This window comes from Mytilus trossulus, chromosome 1, assembly GCF_036588685.1.
Source record: "Mytilus trossulus isolate FHL-02 chromosome 1, PNRI_Mtr1.1.1.hap1, whole genome shotgun sequence".
NCBI lineage: Eukaryota > Metazoa > Mollusca > Bivalvia > Mytilida > Mytilidae > Mytilus > Mytilus trossulus.
The window spans coordinates 64,219,931-64,245,264 of record NC_086373.1 but is presented as its reverse complement, the minus strand read 5'-3'; the positions used below and the strand labels follow the sequence as shown (position 1 = coordinate 64,245,264).

At 32.4% G+C, this 25,334-nt stretch overlaps 1 protein-coding gene across 1 annotated transcript; it reads left to right on the top strand.

Annotated features, from left to right (window-relative positions):
• The first annotated feature begins 1,227 nt into the window (after positions 1-1,227).
• LOC134687327 (putative mediator of RNA polymerase II transcription subunit 26) lies at positions 1,228-2,418 on the top strand. Its single transcript, XM_063547576.1, has one exon. It carries the CDS (start codon positions 1,228-1,230, stop codon positions 2,416-2,418), a length of 1,191 nt encoding a protein of 396 aa, XP_063403646.1.
• Positions 2,419-25,334: the final 22,916 nt, after the last annotated feature.

Here is a 25,334-nt window from a genome sequence, read left to right as displayed (position 1 = left end):
ATGGCGTCAAATTCAACATCAAATCGTCCGTCTGTCAAAAATAATGGCGGGCTCCCCCGAGTAAAACATGAGGTAGGAGCCAACCAGGCCACTTTCTCCCTCAATGAAGAGACAGTCCTGATATGGAGACGGGCTCTCCTTATCAAATATTTTCAAGAATTAGGAAACAATGATAATACCAATGTAAAATGGGACGATTTCGACAGCAAAAGTAGCTCGATCACCATCAATGATGAATCCAAAAAATTTCAGTGGAAAGTCCCTGATAAAAAACTAAACAAAAATAGCCATCCATATCCATATGAATAAAAAGAAAAAGATTGTGTTGACATTATATTATTGTGTTGACATTATATTATTCTAAGTCCCAATCCATGCTTATCCAAGGTCAAATGATAGATACATGGCTACAAACTGACTTTAAACAAATTGCCATGGCAGCAAATGAAATTTTACAATTACGCAGAAAGGGGGACAACCTAGCAAACATTGACAGCAAACTCAAAGAAATTCAACTTTTCGACGAGTTTAGCCCGATAGTATATGAAACACCAGAAGTAAACACCGAAAACTGTGAAAAAAATTGGATAATCCAAAAAACTTGCAAGATGATACAAGTTAATTACATGTTAATGTACAACCTCCTGATGAAAGCCCTGTCAAAGAAAAGAATAAAAACAATACACACCAATCAGAGGAAGAAAATATTTGTGAAACTAATTCTCTGACAAAAGACCTCGAACAACAAAAAACTGACATCAATAGATTAAAATCCACCCTTCATACACTAGAAAGTGATTGTGTAACAAAAGATGAAATCATGAAAAGTATACTGTCTTTATGTACATTAATGCTTGAAAAAGTGTCAACTGTAGAAACAAAGGTAAATGAAATGCAACTGAAAATGACTAATAATTTCAAACTAGTGCACACGAGTATTTAAAAAGAAAACTCCAATGGCGGGCTCCCCCGAGTAAAACATGAGGTAGGAGCCAACCAGGCCACTTTCTCCCTCAATGAAGAGACAGTCCTGATATGGAGACGGGCTCTCCTTATCAAATATTTTCAAGAATTAGGAAACAATGATAATACCAATGTAAAATGGGGCGATTTCGACAGCAAAAGTAGTTCGATCACCATCAATGATGAATCCAAAAAAATTTAAATGATGAATCCAAAAAACTCATTACAAACAAAAACAACCCGATATTAGAAAAAATAGCCGGAATGGATACAAAAGTACCAGAAATGCAACTGAAAATAGCTAATGATCTCAAGCTAGTACATCAAAGTATTGAAAATGAAAACTTCAAGGAAACAAGCAAAAACAACCCTATGCTAGAAAAATTAACAGGAGTGGAAACAAAAATAAGTGAGATTCAATTGAAAATGAACAATGACCTCAAACAAGCGCATCGAAATGAAAGTGAAAAAGAAACTTTCAAGGAAACACGTAACAACAAAACTGGAGGAAGCCCAACAAACCTCAATGAAAATGAAATGAGCAAGAACAGAAACTCACAAGATGAGATGAAATATGACGTTCACATAATAGGCTCATCAATAGTAAAAGGACTTGTACCAAACAGAATTTATAGAAATACAAGAGTAACAACATTGAATGACAAAACTATTGAAGGAGCTATAGACTTTGCCAACAGTGGGAAAATCCACGAAAAACATATTGTTTACCAAATTGGCTCAAACAAATTAGATGAAAAAAGCCCTGATGAAGTACTAGAAGAAATGGAAGCCTTGATAGATGTCACTAACAATGTGCTAAAAAATCCAAGCATTACAATTGGAGAGATACTCCCTCGCTTCTATAATAACAGTGAAAAATCAAAATGTTTCAATGAAAAAATGCAAATGTATAATATACTATTGAAAGACTATTTTAAAGAAAAGGGTATTAATGTTATAAGATATAATATGCATTTTTCAAATATGTATGATGGGATTCATTTGAACGAATCAGGTATAAAACACTTTGTACGGTGTATGAAAGAGGTTATGAACCATATTTTAGGTATAGTGTATGTAGATAAAACAGATACAAATATTAGAAAAAATACCCCAGTGTACTCAAAAAATTTTGGTCAACAAAAATTTGGTTATAACGATACTAGAGAGCAACAAAGCTCAGGTTATAAAGAAAATAGAGGTCAATATAACACAGGGTACAATAATAATAGAGGTCAGCAAAGTTCAGGTTATAACAACAATACAGGGTATTATGACAATAGAAATACTCAAAACTATGGATACAATGGCAATAAGCAGTATCAATCACCAGAGTTTAATAAGAACTCAAACATGTATAGTGGTCAAGGTAGCACACATAGTCAAGGTATGGCTGAAAGAGATTTTATATATATGATGGAAACAATGCTCCAAAATGTAAGAGGAAGGTTCTGATTTTATTATTGAATATATATATATTATATGTAAAAATATAACTGATTATTTTGATTTTGTCAGACTCAAAATTTGTTACTCTTTAAAATGTCTGAAATAGAAATGTACTTTGATCGTTAAACAAGGATTGTTTATCATGTTTATACTTAAATGAAAAGAAATGATTTTCTTTACTACAACAATTATTTTATGTATAAAATACGACATATATATTATTAATCCACATGATGTGTAATCACATGTTTTTTACTAATAAGATGATATTGGTACTCAGAAGATTTATATTTGAATATGTACTCAACTGTTTGACTTTCTTCAATTGTGTAATATATTTTAAACCACTTGAGTTCTAAAGATAAAATAGAGTTACCTCCCTTTGAACACTTAACTATTAAGAAATAACATGTCACATATTGTCAGACCATATTTCATGATAAATAACGATGAATTTTGAAAATACTAAGAAAAAGATTAGTATTTCCTCGTGGAACGTGCACGGTCTTGGTGATAAATTCAATGACAACTACTTTATAGAATTCTTGAAGAATGATATTAACATACTCCTAGTAACATGGAAAGGGGGAAATAAAAACTTTACAGTCTCAGGTTTTAACCTTATTAATAAAATAAGAAAGAAAAACAAGAGAGCTAAAAGACATAGTGGGGGGATTATTATATTATATAAGAAAAACATTGAAAAAGGAATAACATATATAGAAAAGGGCACTACTTCCCAAAACAGACTCTGGCTAAAATTAGATAAGAACTTCTTTGGATTTGATTTTGACCTTTATTAATGTGCATTATATATGCCACCAGAGGGGTCTACACAAACTGAAAATAATTTTCACAGACTAGAGAACAAAATAAGTACTTTTGCGTCGAGAGGAAAACTCCTATTAATGGGAGACTTTAATGCAAGGACTGCTGAATTGGAAGATTTTATAAAACATGACTCTAGTGATCTAAACAAATATAGAGATACAAATATATTACCAGAAAATTATAATATAGATACTTGTCTAGATCGTAATAACCAAGACCTTGCACGTAACACATACGGAAACAACTTAATTGATTTATGTATATCTTCTAGACTCCGAATTTTGAACGGTAGATATATTGGGGACTCCCAAGGTTATTATACATGTATTACTCCAAACGGTTATAGCAGTGTGGATTATGCTGTAACTATTGTGGCTCTCTTGTCCTCAGTTCAATACTTTAAAACATGTCCATTCAATTATCTATCAAACCATGCTCAGATAGAAGTTCATTAAAAATGTAACGTTAAATTGAAACATACAAATAATTTTGACTCATGGAAAACAACTAAAAGATTCTTATGGGAAGAAAATTGAAAACAAAAATTAATAGAAGTACTAGCTTCAAACGAAATAAAAGAAAATATTATAAATTTTGAACTTGAACATTTTTCAAAAAATCTGTCTGGTATAAATGAAGCATCAGAAAAACTGACTTCTATATTGGGTAAAATTTCAGAAAAGGTATGTAAAGTAAAAGATAAAGTACTTAAAAGAAAGAATAACAAAAAATATAAACAGCCATGGTCAGACCATACTATTTATTTACACAAAAGACAAATAAATAACATTGGAAACCTTCTTCGGAAGAATCCAAGCGACAAATTGAATAAAACTAAATATTATAACCTGAAGAAACAGTTGAAAACAATGGTCAACCAGAAAAAGAAATTATTTAAACAAAACATATATAACAAACTAACTATGAATTTTGGTAACAATTCACAGGAATACTGGAAAACATTAAAGTCAATAAAACCTAAAGACAACGAAGATAGAGATGTGGGGTATATTTATGAAAATACTAAAAATGCTGAAAATCACTTTAAAAATCAAGGCGCTTGTAAAAATGTTAACTTGGGTTTCCAAACAAACATAGAAAAATCCTTAAAAGAAGCTGAAAATAACTTGACCCAAAATGAGAATACAGACTCCCCTATAACATATTCTGAAGTTAAAAAGATATTAATAAAAATTAAAAAAGGAAAATCAGCTGGGCCTGATGAAATATTCAAGTACAGTAGTTGCGTAACCTTAAAAGCTATAACAAAACTTTTCAATTTAATACTTTCGTCTGGGTGCTACCCTACGAACTGGAACCTATCTTTTTTGATGCCGGTTCATAAAACAGGGGACAAATCAGACCCAAGTAACTATAGGGGTATAGTGTTAACTAACTCCATAGCAAAATTATAAATAACAGAATAACAAATATTTTAGAAGATAAACTCAACAAATCCCAATTTGGATTTAGAGAAAAACATAGGACCACAGATAGTATTTTTATACTGAAATCTTTGATAAATAAATATATACACAAAAAGAAGCAAAAACTATATCTTTGTTTCATTGATTTAAAGAAAGCCTTTGACTCCATATGGAGAAATGTATTATTATATAAATTAACAAATATGGGTGTTGGTAAAAAATTATATAACCTATTAAAAAACCAACTTAACCAGACTAGAATTTTCTTTAAACATAAAAATTTACAATCAGATCCATTCCATATTCAAAGAGGGGTACCACAAGGAGATCCACTAAGCCCCACCCTCTTTAATATATTTATAAATGATATTAGTGATCTCTTTGATAGCCAAGACTCAAACCCAGTCTCCCTTATTGAATCAAAAATAGGAAGCCTTCTATTTGCTGATGATCTGGTCATTATCTCAGAAAGTCAAGAAGGACTTCAAAACAGTTTAAATAAATTAAATGATTACTGTGAAAACTGGCAACTTACAGTAAATACTAAAAAAAGTAAAATTATGACAGTAGGGCAATCAAAATGCAAAAAAAAAAGATAACTTCTTTAAAGATAAATGGAGAAACATTAGAGGATGTTTCTGAATATAAATTTTTAGGTAATGTTATAAAATGTAAAGGTTCATTTATACAAAGTACACTAGACTTGTCACAAAAAGCTAGAAAAGTACTATTTTCTTTAAAGTCCTATACATCCTCTCTTGGAGAGCTGCCTACAAATGTTTCATGTAATCTATTTGAAACAATGGTAAAACCAGTTTTAACATACAACTCTGAAGTATGTTATATGGATACATATATAACCTATTATAGAGCTAAAGAGAGAGCAAAGAAAACTAATCAGACAGTTGATAAGTTATCTTTTATTGACAAAAGTCCCACTGAAAAAGTCCACCTTTCATTCTGTAAACATATACTTGGGGTAAGAAAATCCTCTTCAAATATAGCAACACGAACAGAGCTTGGTCGACTCCCTATTGAAGAGTATATACTCTCTCAAACTTTGCTATATTTTTCCCGTCTGGAAACCCAAAATGTAAACCCCTTATTAAAAGAGGCGTCTGAAATGTGTAAAAAAATGCACTCAGAAGGAATATAAACATGGTATACTTACCTTACTGACATTTTAACAGAATTAGATATTAATCCAGAAATAATAACAACTGTACAAAATACAGGTACAGCAATAAATAACATAAAAAAGCAAATTAAATCTTATTGCAATGTCTTTTTCAATAATCTACTGGGAAAAAAGATAGAGGACTTAAATGAAAATAATAAAATTTTCCTATACAAAAATATTAAGATTAACTTGAAACAAGAATTTTACCTAAAACAATAATTCTGAATCCAGAAAACTATTAACAAAATTCAGAATTAGCGAACACGCTCTTTTAATAGAAAAGGGTAGACATCTTAAGATCCCTAGAGATCAGAGATATTGCAAATTTTGTAATGAGATAGAGGACGAAAAACACTTCTTTCTCAAATGCCCTAAATACAAATTTTATAGAGACAATTATTTTAACTTAATAAAAACCAATTCAGAGTGGGGAGATAATGTTAAAGATGACATGCTTGAACTTAAAATAATACTAAACCCCACATCTCACAGTCAAATTAAAAAAATACAGTTTCCTTTATAAGACAGTCATTAGAACTGAGGATGGGAGACCCAAAAAAGTAATTTGATCTGATAAATTTTGTATTCTAATATTGTATTGTGTATTTTTGTATATATGTTATGTTTGTCACAGATCATGTTTTTGATTTATACGGCAATAAAATTATTTGATTTGATTTGATTTGATATATAAAAAAAACGTGAAATGAGAAACACGTATATATAACATAAGCAAACGAAAACTACTGTACATCAGATTCCTGACTTAGGACAGGTGCAAACATTTGCAGCGGGATTAAACATTTTAATGGATCCAAACCTTCTCCCTTTTTTTGAAACAATAGCAAAACATCACAACATAGAAAAACACACGAAAAAATATCAATTGGCAGACTTAACTCAAACAAAAAACGTAAATTAATACACAATGAACGAATAAATTTAATCTGCGATATCTGAATGCAAATGCAGAGTTAATAAAATATTAGAGACAAACATATAAGACCAAAAAGCAAACAAACGAGTTAAAACAAAGCCATGGCAAGACAACACTGAGAAATATTTAACCCTCCGAAAATATTGATCAATATTCACTTAAGAAAAAAACCGGTTTTAAAAAAATAATTTAAATCTTGAAGTTTATACAAATGTTGTAAGAATAAGTGAAAATTTGAAGATATTACAAATAATCAAAGCTGGTATACAGACAAGATCCGTATAAATATAAAATAACAAAAAATCATTATAAACAGTATCAACAGGTCGAATTAACAAGAAAATACGATTTGACAGTACTCGCAGTTACTGACAGCTAGTTAAAAGCCAAAACCAATTAATGATAAAAATCATGCATCAGAGACTAAAATCAACTAAAATACATCCCAGGGATTTAGTATTTTAACGTCATTAACAGTCAAAGACATGACTTGTGCAATGCCAAAAATCAATGTATCGACAGGTAGTAGGATATCGAGGAGCGACTTCTATACAGATAAAATTAACGTGTCTGTGTCTCTATACATCTCGCCTCAAAAGCTAATGAAATTTAATTATGTTTTAATTTGCTAATGACAAAATCGATATTAGTGCCAATGTAAACTATATTCAGAGATCTAATTACAATATTGATACGATAACCCTTACTTATAAGTTTGTTTAAAGGTTCGATGAATTTACAAGGATCACATAGTGATTTCCTCGCTTTATGTACAATATTACCATACAATTTAGGATGTGAAATACCATTTTTAATAAGTGTCTACAGGTATAGACAAATTTACTAATCAAATCTTTGTATCTATGAAAGAATTGAGTAAAAGTTTAAAGTAAGTTATGGTATCGAAATCCCTGACACAACAATTTCCCAGTGATGCATTGATTACGTTCGTTAAAATCTATGACATCAGAACACACACGGGCAAACCGAACGAGTTGGGATATATAAACACCGTATGCTGGAGCCAAAGGCACATCGCCGTCTTAAAAAGGAAAATTAACAATTATAGTTCGTTTCTGTGTGTGTTGCATATTAGTATTTCTGTTGTGTTGTTGGTCTCCTCTTATATTTGATGAGTTTCTCTCAGTTATAGTTAGTAACCCGGACCTGTTTTTTTTTAAGTCTATTAATGAATTTTGAACATCGGTATACTATTGTTGCCTTTATTTTGCAGATCCATCAATAATCGTTAATCTTTATTTATTTAAGTCTATATATTATTTGTGATAAAATGCTTTTTCAAAATAATTTCATATTTAAAATAATTTTGTTATATGTTAAAGATGATTTGAAGAAAAAGTGAGGTCAAATGTTATCACTAGAAATAAATCTAAATCAGTGTAAAAGGAATTTTTTTCCCAGAGGAGCTGATAAACTTTTGCCAGCAAAAATTAAAAGACGCAACTGAAATTGGATCACAAGAAGAGCAAGAATAAGACGCACAACAAGTCCCTGTCCAAGCAGTAAACGAAAAAGAATTTGAAGAAGATTTCAACATCAATATCAATATTTTGTTTTAAAGGGGCACTAGCTACGAGATATATAAAAAATCTAAAGTTTGATTTTTTTTTCATCAATAATGAAAGTGAAATAGTGAAAAACAATTCGCGTTTTGCAGCCAAAAAGGTTAAATTTTGTCAACTTACGGTAAGAAACATTGATAATTAGTAATTCACTTGCAAGTGAATGAGTCGACCTCTTTAAATCCGTATTCATGTGAACTTCAATTTAACCCCATGCTAGAAATTTACAACGCATGCATTGTATGTGTAAGGATTATTTAAAGAAAAAGAATGTCAACAGTGAAAGTGAAACTACGGTAAATCATTTGATTACTAATTCGATGCACATAAAATCATTCTTAAAAGCAATGAGAACCATCTATTTTTAATCTATAAAATAAAATCAAACAGACCTATATAAAATCTAATTGCACATGTTGGTTTAATCTATTGATATCTTTATTTGTGTTTACATCGCTTATATGGTCATATGAGGTGATATCGATAGTTAATAAGATGGCGTCTGGACTAAACTACACACGAAACGAATCTATATAGTATCTTCCCCATGCTATGTAAACTGTTTATTTTAGACTGTTGATAGTTTGGATAAATATTTTACATTGTTATAAATCAAATATGAGAATTTGAGTCAACCGGTGACCATGAATTTGACAGCTAGTGCTCCTTTAAGATGTATCTGTAGTTGAAAATATAACCATAACACTAATTTTGAATTAACATGAAAATGATTTTAAAATCTCTTCTAAAATTATAATTTGAAGAGTAAATAGAAATACAAGCAGCTGCATTTACATTGTGCAACCTATAACCATAGGGAAAACTAAAAACAACGCATTTTTATTTCTTTAACTTATGTTTAAAACAATTTGATTATAACTATCAAAATTTCACTTCTTTAGATTTTTCTTCCCTCAGCTTATTACTGAAGACCTTTGTTTTTGTGTGACACTTGACACTAAGATGAAGTTGTCCAAGTGATTGTTTTTATTCGAACAGGCCTAAACAGTTATAAGTGTATTGGACACACTCATTATTATTTTTTTCAATTAACTGGATCTTGCCAGCAAAAAATGAAAAACGGAACACAACGAGTCCCTGTCCAAGCAGTAAATGTACAAGAATCGAAGATTTCAACATCGATATCAATGTTTTTTTAATAAAGATGTATCTGTAGTTGAAAATGTAAACCTAAAACTAATTTTTCTTCCCTCAGTTTTAGTTTGTAACCCAGATTTGTTCGGTTACTCAATAGATTAAAGAATTACGAACAGTGGTATACTAATGTTGCCTTTATTTGACACTCGCATAAAGTTGTCAAAGTCACTGTTTTTATTCGAACAGGTCTAACCAGTAATACGTGTAGTCGACACATTCATTGTTATTTTTTTCTTTTAACTGGATCTTGTTTAAAAATTAATCTAAGACAACTTTTTGTAGTATTTTTGTGATCTATTTGATATCAAACATCGTCAAAACTGACAAAGCCAATTTTATAATAAAAATGGTTTAGGTTTAATTTGAATTTTCAGAGGGTGCTTTACTTTTTTTCCAGTTGAATATATTGCATATTATAAGGAACATTTGCTCACAAATTTGTCTTGTGGCAGGTAAACCTTGAAGACCCGGAAGGGTGTTTGTCTTTGAAGAAGTATTTTTGCATGATGTTCAAATGATTCAAGAAATGGCGTTTTTTCACTTTTCTCACATAACATGTTGTAGTTTCTTTTAAACTGTTATGAGAGTGTCTGAGACTGAATTGAGGAACAAATATCCAATTGTAATCAAATACCACGAATTTGTCTTTGTTTTCGAAAATGAGCACTCTTGTAAAAATGGGTGATATCTTAATCTTCTTAAATCATAATCATGAAGAAAAGAAATTTTCGATGTCATAACCTACTTGTCTAAATTCGGCCGACTTCGTAACTAGAACGACAGCAGCTGATTTAACCGAGCATCGACATCTGGCGATTATAATACAAAAAGAGATCATAATATAAGTCCAATTATATCCAACATAGAATCGCTGAACGAAACTGTTGATCAATAAGTTATTCTGAGACTCTGGGCTTGTAACTTTGTCTATGATATCCTTAAATATATATTTTTACCTTCCCTTATCCCCTACTTAAAACGCAGAATATAAATTCTTCACCAAAAGTTCATATATAAACAAAGTTTATTATTAACAATATAGATCAGGTCACAGAGCTTGGTATATTAAATAAGATTAAAAAAAGAAAATAAAGGGCTGTTACTCCAGAGATGTGCAAACGTACACTTAACTTTTTTTTTTATAAATGGTATTTATTAATTTTGTCATGTTTTCCATTAAATTAATTGTATTTGCTTGAAAATTTATACAACTTACATTAAAACTTACATAATTTCATATCCAATTCGCAAAATGTCACAGATGAAAAATAGCATTGTGACTCAAATAAAGCACTTTTTTTTTAAATGGGGCAAATTCATCGCTCTTGTTAAATGTCACAATATTTGGTAGCACAATAGTCTTAAACATTAAGGACCTCGTTCGATTGGAAAAGTAGTTATCTAAATCACATGATGATAAGTTAATTTTAATGAGAATTATTGCATTCACTACAAACAATGTTTAAAGTGTATATTTTAAGACCAAAAAATGAAATGGTATATGGGATAACCATAGTGTTATTGAATTCAGCACAAAAATTCGATAAATTAAATGGATTCTAAAAATATATCCAAAGAGCGCAACTTATAAATCAAAGTTTTATAATGAATGGGGTATTAATAAATTGATTTTGAATTCTGCGCAAGAAATTTGAAATATTAAGGTTTTTCTACCTGAGGAATAGATTACTTTAGCTATATTTGGCATAACATTTTGGAATTTTGGGTCCTCAATGCTCTTCAACTTCGTACTTTATTTGATCTTTAAACTTTTTTTATTTGAACGTCTCTGATGAGTCTTTTGTTTACGAAACGCGCGTCTGGCGTAATTATAAAATTTTAATTCTGGTATCTATGATGAGTTTATTTGAGTTGCCGTGGCCAAACTAGTAAAAAGAATTCTTCTTTCGAGTCAACGTGAACGGCATCCATCGTCTGAGCATTTACCACAGAAAACTTAAAATTGAGAATGGAAATGGGGAATGTGTCAAAGAGACAACAACCCGACCAAATAAAAAAACAACAGCAGAAGGTCACCAACAGGTCTTCAATGTAGCGAGAAATTCCCGCACCCGGAGACGTCCTTCAGCTGGCCCCTTAACGAATATATACTAGTTCTGTGATAATGAACGCCATACTAATTTCCAATTTGTACACAAGAAACTAAAACTAAAATAATACAAGACTAACAAAGGCCAGAGGCTCCTGACTTGGGACAGGCGCAAAAATGCGACGGGGTTAAACATGTTTGTGAGATCTCAACCCCTATACCTCTAACCAATGTAGAAAAGTAAACGCATAACAATACGCACATTAAAATTCAGTTCAAGAGAAGTCCGAGTCTGATGTCAGAAGATATAACCAAAGAAAATAAACAAAATGACAATAATACATAAATAACAACAGACTACTAGCAGTTAACTGACATCCCAGCTCCTGACTGAAAGATTATGATTTCATCATGTGAACATCAGGCACAATCCTTCCCGTTAGGGGTTAAGTATCATACCATCATAACATATATGAGAAGAACATAACCCGTGTCATGCCAACAACTGTTGTTAGATTAAAGGTGTTTAGTTCCGACGCAAAGACCTTATCAGTGACTCAATATTAATATGCAATCTTTAATGACTTGACAACAGTATATTAATTATATCCCTTATTAATAAGTCTAATCAAAGGTTTTGTAAGTTTCTGAGGTGAATAAAGAATATTTCCATAAACAATTGGATGTGAAATACCTGAACGTATAAGAAGTCTGCATGTTGAGCTATATTTACGAATGATGTCTTTATACCGATGATAAAATTTAGTAAATGTTTTGACTAGTTTGTGATATCGAAAACCCTGGTGTAATAATTAGCTATTTTCAATGTGTATTATTGCATTCACTTTCACAAAAAAAGTTTAAAGTGTATATTGAAAGACCAAATGATGAGAAGGTATGAGATATACATAGTGTTATTGAATTCAGCACAAGAAATTCGCAAAGTTAAATGTATTCTAAAATATATGCAATCATATGTGATACATCTATATTTGTAAAGATCTATTTTAGTGTTTGAAATAAAATTTCCTTTTACTATTTTGGTTTTAATCAAATTATCCAGAAAACTAGAGAGACGAATTGTTGATATACTGCTGTCTTTTAAAAATGTAATAAACTTTATTATTAAAAACGTAATGTTAGTTATATAGTTTTTACTAGTAAAAATATCATATATCTACAATTCGAAGCATTTGTTTGGATTTACCTTCATCAGGAACGCTCATGACCGGATATGTGATAGACAAGGAGCTAAAACAATTGAAGAGCTATAAAACCAGAATGACAAAGTCTCATATAATAATAATTTACATAACACCCGAAGAGCCACGTGCTTGATTATCACGATATAATGGTGTGAAGATACACAGCCACTCTTCCTCCTGATGTTTTACATGAACTTGAACTTGGACGATTACACATAGGTTTTCTTTTAAAAAAATTATAATTACACGTACTTTTGGCAAAAAAAAGAAAAAAAAAGACTCCACATGTAAGATGAACTATTTCATTCACAAAACATCAGACGATGTAAAAAGACGAACATCCAGAAACACATAAAAAGCGCCGACCAGACGAAGGCCATTCAAACAAAGATCATGAGAGCTGACTGGGACCAAGACATTGCTACAGCCAACAAAACTCACGAGAAGGAAGTTACCGCTGCTATGTCAAACATCTACTGGATGGCTAAACACAACCTGTCCACATCACTGTACAACTGCGTCAATGATCTACTTGATTTCCATGCATGTGGTGATTGTCTGCTTTATTTTGTTTTAATAAAAATTGCCTTCGTCCCATTCTCAATAAAATATTATAGATTTTCTCGATATGGGTTATATTGTCAATGAGACTTACGTTAATTCCAAAAATGTGAAAGATTCAATAAAGAAAAATAAGATTTCTTTTTACAAATGACGAAATGCCGAAATTCTTAGAAATGTCAGAGATAAATTAAATAATAGAATTGTGTTGCTTTGTTGTAATTACCAATGAGACAAAAATAAAATGTAAATTATTATATGAAATACTTATGTTTTAGTGATGACTACGTTACGTATAATTTATTAAATTTCTACTTCTTTTTTTCAGGGTGTCGAATCTGTGTCTGGAATTCGGAAAGCCAAAAACGCAAAATACACCAGCTCAGACTCCGTCCTGGACATGCAGATTGCACTAGCGAAGGTAGTTGACGAGAAAATTATTGAAGTTATGAAAGCCTCCGTCTACTATTCCGTCATGCTTGATGAATCAACTGACCGCACAACAGAAAAAACTCTAATGTTATGTACGTTACATAAAATCAAATATGTCTGTTACAAGATTTGTATCTGTTCTTGAACTGTCGGTTGGTACTGCTGATGGTACATTTACTGCTGTAAAAACGCTTTTTGATATGTATGACTTAGATTTTTCAAAATGTATATCCATCTCTACAGATGGTGCTAGTGTTATGACTGGTATTCGGTCAGGTGTAACTACTTAGTTTTCAGAGCAAAACCCTTTCATAATTAAGACGCATTGTATTGCACACAGGTTAGCCTTAGCATCATCACAGACAGCAAATTCTATAAATTATTGAAAGAAATATCAGGGTACTCTTAATGAAGTATACAAATAAACATATGTCAGAGTTAAAAGCTATGGCTACTATTTTTGACAAGGCAGAGAAAAGGTTTCAAGAGGTGTTCAGTACAAGGTGGTTGTCCTTTGAAGGTTCTGTTTCCTCTCTTTTGCATAACTTTCATATCTTGATTGGCTGTTTGCTTGTGGATGAGGAGGGTGGTAACATTGTTGCTGGTGGCTTTGTTAGGTTTATTTCTACTTATGAGTTTTTAGCTGTCTCTCACTTCATGGGTGATGTTATGGGTATTGTTTACGTTATGGGTATTGTTTGTAGAGTGAGTCGTGTAATTCAGAGAGAGGATCTGACCTTGTCTGTTATCATGGATGTTATTGACTCTGCCTGTGCTGCTATTCTTGGTATGAAGTCTACTGCTGCTCGGCCTAAGTTGGAGTCCTTTCTGTCTGAAGTTCCTTCTGAGGTTCAGGAGAGGGGTAACTTTCTATTTTGTGGCAATCTTATCAAGGACAGTCCCAGTCAGAGGTCAAATTTTGAGTCTTAGGGTCAAGTTCATCTGTTTACTCATGAAATACTGAAATAGAAAATAAAATACTAAACATGAAATAATGATGTGGTTTTTATTTATTTGTACGCTTATGAATGTGTTGCCTTTGTCCTAAGCTGGTTTCAAAATTAAAAAAAAGAGGTAAGTTTTTGTCTTCCGCAAAAGTGACTTAAGGTTTCAAAATCCTAGCTGAAACCCTGTACAAGATTAACAAAAACCTGAGATTGGCACAAACATGCGGCGGAGTTAAACATGTCTAGTGAGTTCGTAACCCTCCCCTCTACATCTAGCCAATGTAGGTTAAATAAACACACAGCAATACGTACAGTAAAGCCCAGTTTAAAAAGAACACTGAGTCCGATGTCTGACTAGTTAACAGAAGAAACTAGATAAAATAACAATGTTATATAAATTAACGAAGTACTACTAGCAGTTACTGACATGTCAGCTCCAGACAGAAACCCAACGATTTAGCTACAAGAACAACACAAATTATACTATAGGAGCAAGATGCTCTTGATGGACCAGTAGCTACAAATGCCGTTATTCTGTTATAAAAGAACAGCAGTCCGAAGATCCCGAAGTCGATATTTTTTTATCTGTCCAAGGGCAATAACTCCATTATTAGGATGTTGGCTCGTGAGTGCTTACAAGGCAATTTTCAAACGGATGAACGTTTTTTTGCTTCCTGTTCTCCATTCACACGTTTCGACGGGGACAAACACAAGTTGAAGATAATTGTAAGTGATTACCTATTATATAAATACAGATAGGTAAAGTCTCTTGTCTGACACTAAAACAACAGCAAAAGTAAAGAATTTGAAACAAGTAAATTCTCTCACCCAAACTTTACCGATGAGAACATTTAAATAACACTGATTTGAGAGAAAAAATGACAGATACCACTGTTAAAGTTGAAAAAACAATGCATATATATATATAAATGAATATGTAAATAAACAAGATGAACATTCAGGCACACACAAAATGAACCCCCTTTATAGCAAAACATCATCTACATCTGTTGTCGTGTTGCTTGTTGTTAATGAACTTCCGAAACAATAGCTTTCTATACAATATTTAAGGGATTGTAACTACTTGACACAAATATAACATAACAGTCATCAAAATTGGGATGGTGTTCTTCAAACTTTCAAAGAGATAACACCAAATTTACCAGTCTGTTAGTCAATTAATTAAATATATAAATATCAACTGGATACAGTCATGAAGCTCTATCATATTGCTATTCATTTATTTATTTTGTTTATTGACAAATCGAGATAAAAACTCTATTCTATTATGATCTTTTCCTGTTATGGACAACAGAATTAAGTTAATTCTGTTAACATCTGGAATTTGATGCGACTGTAATACAAGTGAGAGGTTAAGCCAGCTATAAAACCAGGTTTAATCTTTTCTGTATCAAGTCAGGAATATGACAGTTGTCATCCAATCGTGTGATGTGTATGAGCTTTTGATTTTGCCATTTTTTAGGGACTTTCAGTATTGATTTTTTTTTTATCGGAATTAATTTTTTTGTGTGATTTACTTTTTTTTTTTTTTCTATTTTTTCACTGAGTGATATATAAGACAAAATCTGGTGATTTTACCAATTTTAGTGTTAAGCTATTTTGGATTATCTCCCATTCAATATGTTACTTAATGTGTCTTAATACCTTTAAAAAAACCAACTCATTTGTCGTAATATTTTTTGAAAATACAAAATTTAAGCTATTAAGTCCAACTTTCCCATATTTTAGACTGGTGTGCTGCATAAGAACTAAACAAATGGTATTTTTTGGGGTAATCAACCTCTTTAAACCGAAATAATCGTTAGGTGGATCGTCGTCCAGTCATTTTCCACAGTGATTCGTCTTTGCATTTTGAATTGATAATCTGTATGGTTTTTTATATAGCATTTGAATATTTTTTATATGTTTGTCTCAGATTAAATGATTATCATCTTGCCACCTCGAACATGTAAACATACACTATACAAACTTAAACCCAAATGACTTTAATTTTAGACGAGATATTGTCTTAGCAAACAAGGTCTCTAGGGGACACATCATATGATAAGTGTTCCTTAAAAAATAGGGACGACAAGGAGGTTCCTGATTTCCACGTGACGCTTTATGTCTTTAAAATTCTTCCTCTCTTACCACAGATTCCTCCCTCTTTATTCGAACAAGACTTCGGCAGAAACCAACCCGCATTCTAGCTAAAATAGTATGTGAAGGTGTTCTACCCATTAGGGGGGCGAAATATACAAGAGGGACTTTCAAAATCAAATATCGAAGCAGTACGAACCCTACCAAAAACTGGGGGTGATCTGACAGGTGCTCAAGAAAGATACGCAGATCCTGTTCCACATGTGGCAACCAATCGTTTTGGTCATGGAAGTAAAAACCAGTAAATGAGTCGTATACGGTAGGCCACATCCATGAAAAGGGAACAGGCTTGCAGTTTCGACAGACGGAACATATCCTTTATCATCAGTGAAACGGATAATTCATAACGTTCAACGAACTCGTGATGGCGTCTGCAAAATCTACAAAAGACTGATTTCAACTATATAATTGGAAACTCTTGGTTTAATAGCTTCCTTGTGAGCATCAACCCTTTACCAAGGAGATCATATGAAATACAAGCCCGGCAATATCGTATCAGTTCTCCATAAATCATACAACGAATAGTACTTGTTTTTAAACTTGAACAATATTTTATGTAATGCAATCTTTATCTTCTTGAAGTAAAGTAAGTTTCGATGGCATAAATCACTCGTCTATACTCGGCCGATTCCGTTACTAGAACGAGAGCAGCGGATGCACCCGGGTATTTCCAACTTTTGGTTTCACATGAAAATTGACGATTGGATGCGAAAACAAGGCCAATATACTGTCCGATGAGAATCAAGACAGATCGGTAAACAAAACGTTTATCAAAAAATAAATATCTTATTCTGAGCTTCTTGACTTGTACGTTTGTCAAGCGTATACCTATTTATTAATGTTTACCTTCCCTTCATACAGAGATGTGGAGACGTACACAAACCTTATTCCGCTTCCAAAATGTTATTTATTACCATTTGAATTTTTTCTTGTATATCACTAGTATGTATACAGTCCGCCAAAAGTTAAGCACCACTGAAGTATAACTGGCAATATTTTTAACTTTTGCGAATTTTTTTTTTGGATGTTATGAATTGCCTTCAACATAAACTAAGAAAACTAATTACGACCAAAAAGAGTGAACTCCGATAAAGCAGTCAGGCACCCTATTAACAACTATCATCTGCGCGTTTACAAATACACAGTTTCTCCTGGTGGTCGTGTTAGTGTCCGTACATTGGTCCGTCGACTTCATAGAGGCAACCGAAGAGCAAGTCGTGGTGTATAGAGACCTGTACTTACGAACAGGCACTCTACCGTCAGGTTTCAATGTGATAATGACTATCTATGCTTGAACATAAGAAGCTGATAAAACACTCATTGTTCAGATGGGAGTCAGTTTCTTTTACTGCCAGTAGACGGCATAATACGACGGCAAGGAGTGAACTCAATGCTGGTGGTGTTCCAATACAGGGTTGCTTCTTATACCGTTATAAGCTGGGTATGCATATTCTGAAGTGTAACATAAACGGACAGACATACACCGATTTGGTGCCTTAAAACATTGTACTCCCTCATTTCAATAATCCCCAACTTGCGTCAACATTGCCAAGACCTTGTACATGGACGACAACGCTAGACCACACAGGGCAAGGATTTAAACCGAGTTCAAAGAGCAACAAGCCATTCACACTATTGTATGGCCTTCCATGTCTTCATACATAAACCATATCAAACATGTCTGAGATGCCACTGGTGGAAATCTCAACCGCAAAGATCCACCTTCACCATATTTTCTTGATTTAAAAGTGGCATTTGTTGTTTAATGCAACAGATTTCCTAAAATAAAGTTTTGAAGGCATGTACCGAGCATGATACGTCGTGTTATGAAACTGTACCGGAAGAGAGGTTGTTACACATGCTATTGACTCAAATATTGACATTAATTTTGCCGAACATACCAAAGATTATGTAAAGAAAATTTAAATGATATTGGGTGATCAATTTTTGTAAAAATAATAAAATCAGTGAAACTTAAATTCCGTTGTGGTGTTGCTACATGTATGCTACACATACATAGAAGTGAAAATGTTGGCAATATTGAAGGTATAGAAGTGCTCAAGAGATGGGATTCATCCGGTCACAGAAAAATCGCCTTGGCATTTGATAAAGCTTAACCGAATAAAGCTAAACCAAATAAAACTTTCAGTATAAACAAACCGTGTTACTTTATATTAATTTGAATTTTATGATCAAAATTATGAGTAATAAATTACATGTGAATTTTCAGTTTAAGGTTTGTAAATTGTGTCTGTGAAGCGAAGTTAAAATAGCTCGATTTGAACAGACAAAAAAAAGCAGGATAAACCACAAAAAATGCTCAAGTTGGCAATGTCAGGGAGTCTTTCATTTTAAGTTCGCAAATTGTTTCACTCAAACTTAGTAAAAATGGCTTGTGCAGTCATAAAGCAGTATAAAGCTTAAAAAAATATTACTTTACACCTAATCTTACTCTGAATTATAAAATTGAGAATGAAAATGGGGAATGTGTCAAAGAGACAACAACCCGACCATAGAGCAGACAACTGTATTCAATATTTTTAGGGTCCAAAACAAATTTCGCCTCGCTCCGATCGGCGGGGTGCCTGGAGGCAATTTACGGCCTTGACTATATATATTGGCTGGATAATATATTTAACTTACATTTAAACTTAAAGATTCTTATAATATACTCGCAAAATTGGACAGATAAACTATACCATTTCAGCTCAAATAACGCACTTCATCATTTTTTTTATCACACTTGTATAATGTCACAACATTTGGTAGCGCTCTTGCCTTTAATTTTCTAGCCCTTGTTTGAACGTATGGTTTGTCATCTATATAACAGGCTAAGGCGCTTTTGGAGTTAATAGTTAAACCGCATTCGAGCCAGTTGTTACCGGCATCCGCCATCTGGGCATTTACCACAGAACATATTTTTCAATGTGTATTATTGCATTCACTTTCACAAAAAATGCATAAAGTAAATATTTAAATTACAAATATTGAAAAGGAATGGGATAGACATATTGTTATTGAATATAGCACAAACAATTTGCAAAAAGGTCATACATCGATAGAGAGATAACAAATCCTGGTTACAAACTAAAAATAAACCGAGGGACACACATTATCTATTAGAGGTAAACAAAAGAACAACAATAACACTAAAGTGCAACAAAAAACAAACGCAAAACTACCATATTCCAGACTTGGTACAGGATAAAAAACGAAAAAAAATAGTGGTTTGAACCTGATTTTATGGCTAGCTAACCCTCCTGCTTTCTGACAGTGTTAACAAATATCGCTAAAATGACACCACTACATGACAGAAATATAGCACAAACACATTCAAAAATATTCATCACAGAGAAACGCACACACACACATAAATTAATAGTCGACACAACATGCAAACCGCAGAATAACAAATAACATACATAAACATACTTGCACATTGTTCCAAGAACACAGCCAAAGAAGATCGAACTATTAAAACATATGTATCATCCTTTTTGTGTCATAACTATAATTACAATATTTCATATTCAAGATGTATGCAGTCACAAAACAAAAATGACAACACAATGTTATTAACGTTATTTATTTTTTTAACAATAAAATATGTTTAAACTAAACTAACGTTTTTAAGTTGATGAGTCTAGTTTTAAATAATGACTATGTTCTAGTATTAAAATAATAATATATAATAAATCTATATTTGTGCATATCTATTCTTCTTTCATATATATAACTTTTATATACTAGTTACAAATAAACTCATCATAGATACCAGGACTTAATTTAGTATATACGCCAGACGCGTTTCGTCTACAAAAGACTCATCAGTGACGCTCGAATCCAAAAAAGTTAAAAAGGCCAAACAAAGTACGAAGTTGAAGAGCATTAGACAGTTCGAAGCACGTTTTTGGATTTACCTTCACCTGGAACGCGAAATGCCGGATACGTGATAGACGAAGAAGTATAAGAACTGAAACAAATAAAGAGCTATCAAAATAGAATGATCAAGTGTTAATATATTAAGGTAATAATCATAACACCTGAAAAGTCACGTTTGTATTTTTGGTGAAGATTACTGTTATTACATATTTGTGGACTGTATTGTATAATGTATGGATTTTGTACTTTTTGTTTGATCTTTGAAAGTGCACATTTTAAATGGATTTTTTTTATACATTTTATATCAATTTGAATTTGTTTATGATACTATCATAAATAAGATTGCTCAAATAGACTGAGGTTCGGTTAAGTATTGGGGTGAAGTAGATATAAAACCCGAAGTCATATAAGCAAATGTAATATGATGAAATTGACTCTCCAACAATGTTTTTGTCGCCTTTTTTTTCAACATCTATTTCTCTTCTCGACATATCAAGTACATATTTCTTATAATTCGACAAAATATGACAAACTATCAGTACTACAGTTCAGCAAAGAATGACAGGATAACTCACCTTGTCTATTCTCGCGAGATCTCATTTAAGATATGATACTATCATAAATAAGATTGCTCAAATTTACTGGGGTTCGGTTAAGTATTGGGGTGAAGTAGATATAAAACACAGTCATACTTCACCTGAATAATGGCAGTTACCATTCAGAAACAAAACAAACCTTAAGACTTCCCAAAACGCATCCCAAAACTCAAACCTTAAAATTAATCCATATGCTGGCAGCTTTGAAAGCAGAGATACATATACTGGTTCCAGAGGACGTAGTTAACTTACAACAAGGTGCAATTATTCAGTTTACACGTCGAAAAGTCTCACTGTGAAGTAAAGATAAAAAATGACAATCAAATAGCCATCGCATGTTAATCTTGTTTAAATCTATATTTAAAAGGACTTTCGTGTCGAATATTGTCAACGATATATCAATAAACTCCCTTTGTATACACATTAGTGAACTGTCAAAACTTCTAATAATGCAATCGAAAGATGACAAAATATTATAAATTATTATAAATTAAGGAATGTATCTCCCTCATGCAAAGCTCTAATTCCTTTCACGAATTGGCTATACTTTTTGGACCTTTTGGATTATAGCTCTTCATCTTTTATATAAGGTCCGAGTACACAGTTATTTCGTAGTGCATTTCTTTTAGACAATAAATTAAAATAAAAAAAAACCCACCTGCGCTTTCTCAATAATATTTTTACAGTGTGTTGTACTACTTTTGGGACAAATTATATCAAAATTATAGAAAACTTCATAAGCTCTAACTCAAAATAGGGACAATTTTATGTTAAGGGGGTCTTGAAATCTTTTGACAGCTTCCGAAGTGCTAATTTTTGACCTTTTCAGCTGGGCCTAATCACTACTTTACATTAATATTTATGACCCAAATTTTTTTACAGTGTCATTTCACCCCCCAACTTGCTATATGAGGCATAAAACATGGAGAAATAAATTTGGAAGGGGTATAACAAAAATTGGCAAGTAACACACTGTCCACACTAAGGACTATATTCGTGGACAACGAAAATCAAAGGACGACAACTGTGTACTCGGACCATAAGCTTTGGATTTCAAATATTTTGGTCACGAGCATCACTGAAGAGACATGTATTGTCGAAATGCACATCTGGTGCAAGACAATTGGTACCGTTAATTTTATTAACAAACTGAATAACTCTTGAATATCTATAACAAAATCTATTCGAAACCACTCCACATGATTCATTACATATTGCATTAACAAGACGTCGCCCCAGTTGACAGCACAGTTATGGTCATCCCCAATTTCTTATATGTAATGTCTCCCCAAAAAATGATTAAACCCGTAATATTATTTTGAAGGTATGCACTCATATCAGATTATGAAATTATATATAAAGCTTTAACAGCCAGTAATGCCTTGTTTGTGTTTGAGCGTAACAATAAGACAATTTTTATTCATAAACCTGTTACCTATCCACCTGCAACAGAAGACGGTTCGGCCTTTGTATATTTTCTATTTATCAAATACCTTTTTTTCTGTATATTTTATTAGGTAAAGTCCGTAATGTTAAATCAGCATCTCAAAAAATTGAAAACAACTTGTTAAATAATTTCTTTCGTCCGAAGCGCAAGCTTCACGTATTTTCTACATTGTACTGATGCGCTCCTTTTAAAGTATGTAAAAATATACAATCTACTCCAATAATACGTATCTCTTCTACTCAACACACCTTTATCTAATAAGTACACCGACAAATCAATACTCGTATACTGATCACGGACCTTGACCTCAATAACTTTTAAGTTCATTGTAAATTGAATACCCGCAATCGGACAATTTCATTGAATCAAACTAAATTAATTTTATGGCTATTCAATGTCCGAGACACAAACTAAGTCTACTTGATATTTCCGACTTTAAATTGTAAACCGTCCGTAAACTCATAAAAAGGTTCGAACCACTGGGTCGCAAGTCTCCATGGCTGAAGGGATAGATATAAGTACTTTTTTTTAATATAATTTAATAAGGTCTCTCAAATATCAACACATGAACAATGTAAAATACAATAACAATATGATGTATCAAAGTCAACAATATACACGTAAACAGAGCACTCAAATTAAGTCTAACAAAATATTGCAGTGAAAACGTATGTAATAGTTCGTATCCAAAATGTAAGATGAACCTTAACGGCTTCTAAATAAACGCAATTCTACCGCAAATACCCTAATTATTTAACTCTATGGTAATCTCATAAAAATATTGAGATTAAAACCCCGAAATATAAAAATTACTAGAACACGCTGTAGAATTAGACCGTATATTTTAGATAAAACAGGACCAAACAAAGATACGAAGAATCACCCTGAGAAATATCAAACAAGGGCTTCAACATACATTATAAAATCAGTAGCTTACATATCACATCAATCAAAAGGAATAGAAATGCTATATTAAACGAGATTAACCCTTATAAAGCTATTGACCCAGTTAACATCACTTGCCGCTTACTCAAAAAAATGCAGACACAAATCGCACCAATTCTTTGCCTAATTTTCCAAAAATCTTACCTCACCGGAATTAACACGTACGACTAAAAACATGCTAGAGTCGCACCAGCATGCAAATAAGGGAGACACATATAAACCGGTCAACTAAAGACCAAACCGTTTACTTGTATTTGCTACAAGTTAATGGAGTATATAGTCACCTAAAACATGAAACATCTGAAATTCAATAACAGCTTGTAAGACCTCCTACATGGCTTTCGGTACTATCGATCTTGTGAAACACAGTTGCAACTTCTCTTTCATTCGAGCACTTTAAATACATAAACAGAACTCGTAATAGTGGACTTCGCAAAAAATCTGACAAAGTTACAAATCATCACAAACTTTACAGATTAAATCATTTTAGCATCAATGGAAACACATTTAATTGGATCTTTGTACTTCTCTCCGACCGTACTCAGACAATTGTTCTGGAGGGATAATCATCAAGCAAATTCCCAATCACCTATGGAGTTCCACAAGGTACTGTTTTAGCTTTGTTTACTGTTTAGTCTTTTGTGCTTTTTTACAACTGTCATAGTAAATTGAAGGAGTTAGCGTTCGCAAACCTGTTTATCACCGCGTTACTCCGTATGTGTCTGTCGAAAGTCCGGGTCCGTGGAATCAGTACTTGCCCTGAATTACCAAATGAACACTTTTGGAATATGACCAAGTTCCAAAATAGGGGACAGGTCTGACTCTGAAATGTCTAAATAATTATAAAATTGCATACCAACAGGGGTAGTGGTTCCCTTTAAACTGTCTTTATCAAAGAATAATGCCGAAGTGAATTTCTGTTTCTTATCGATGAAGGTGGGTAAACATGTGCGGTTCATTTCGCATACCTTTCTAGATTTGACTTAATTTCTAGCTAATCGGGAAAATGTGTATAATTATTTAGTGTTTCACACTACCACACACACTTTCATTGTTGGTTCTTTTTTTATTTTGTAAGTCAATTGTGTTTTGCTGCTGGATCCCACTTATTGTCACATTAGCAAATTATGTGTATTCGAGTTGATAACACAATTAGTTCAATTTAAAGAAACTTTAAACCACTGTCATACAATAGTTATCAAAGTTACCAGGATTATAATTTAGTACTTCAGACGAGCGTTTCTTCTACATAAGACTGGAGGTTAATCCCCAATTCTCCTTAGATATTTTCTCTATTAATAAATTTCTTTTCTACTCTATGTGTAATGTAAGATTACTATCTTAATGACTGATATCCATCCATGAATCTCATATTGACATCGACTTGATTGTACTTGGAAAACTTTAGAAGTCACGTTATATTCATTATATATAAAAGAGATTTGATGAGATTGCCAATTACACAACTCTTCACAAGAGACACAGAAACATACTGAAGGTCAACGTACGATTGTGTTAGCAATGAGCAAAGCCCATACCGCATAATCATCCATAAAAGGCCCCAAAATGGTCGTCTCGTCA

What these genes read in the sequence shown, in the direction of transcription:
- LOC134687327 (XM_063547576.1), top strand. Translation starts at nt 1,228, where the DNA reads ATGGATACAAAAGTACCAGAAATGCAACTGAAAATAGCTAATGATCTC.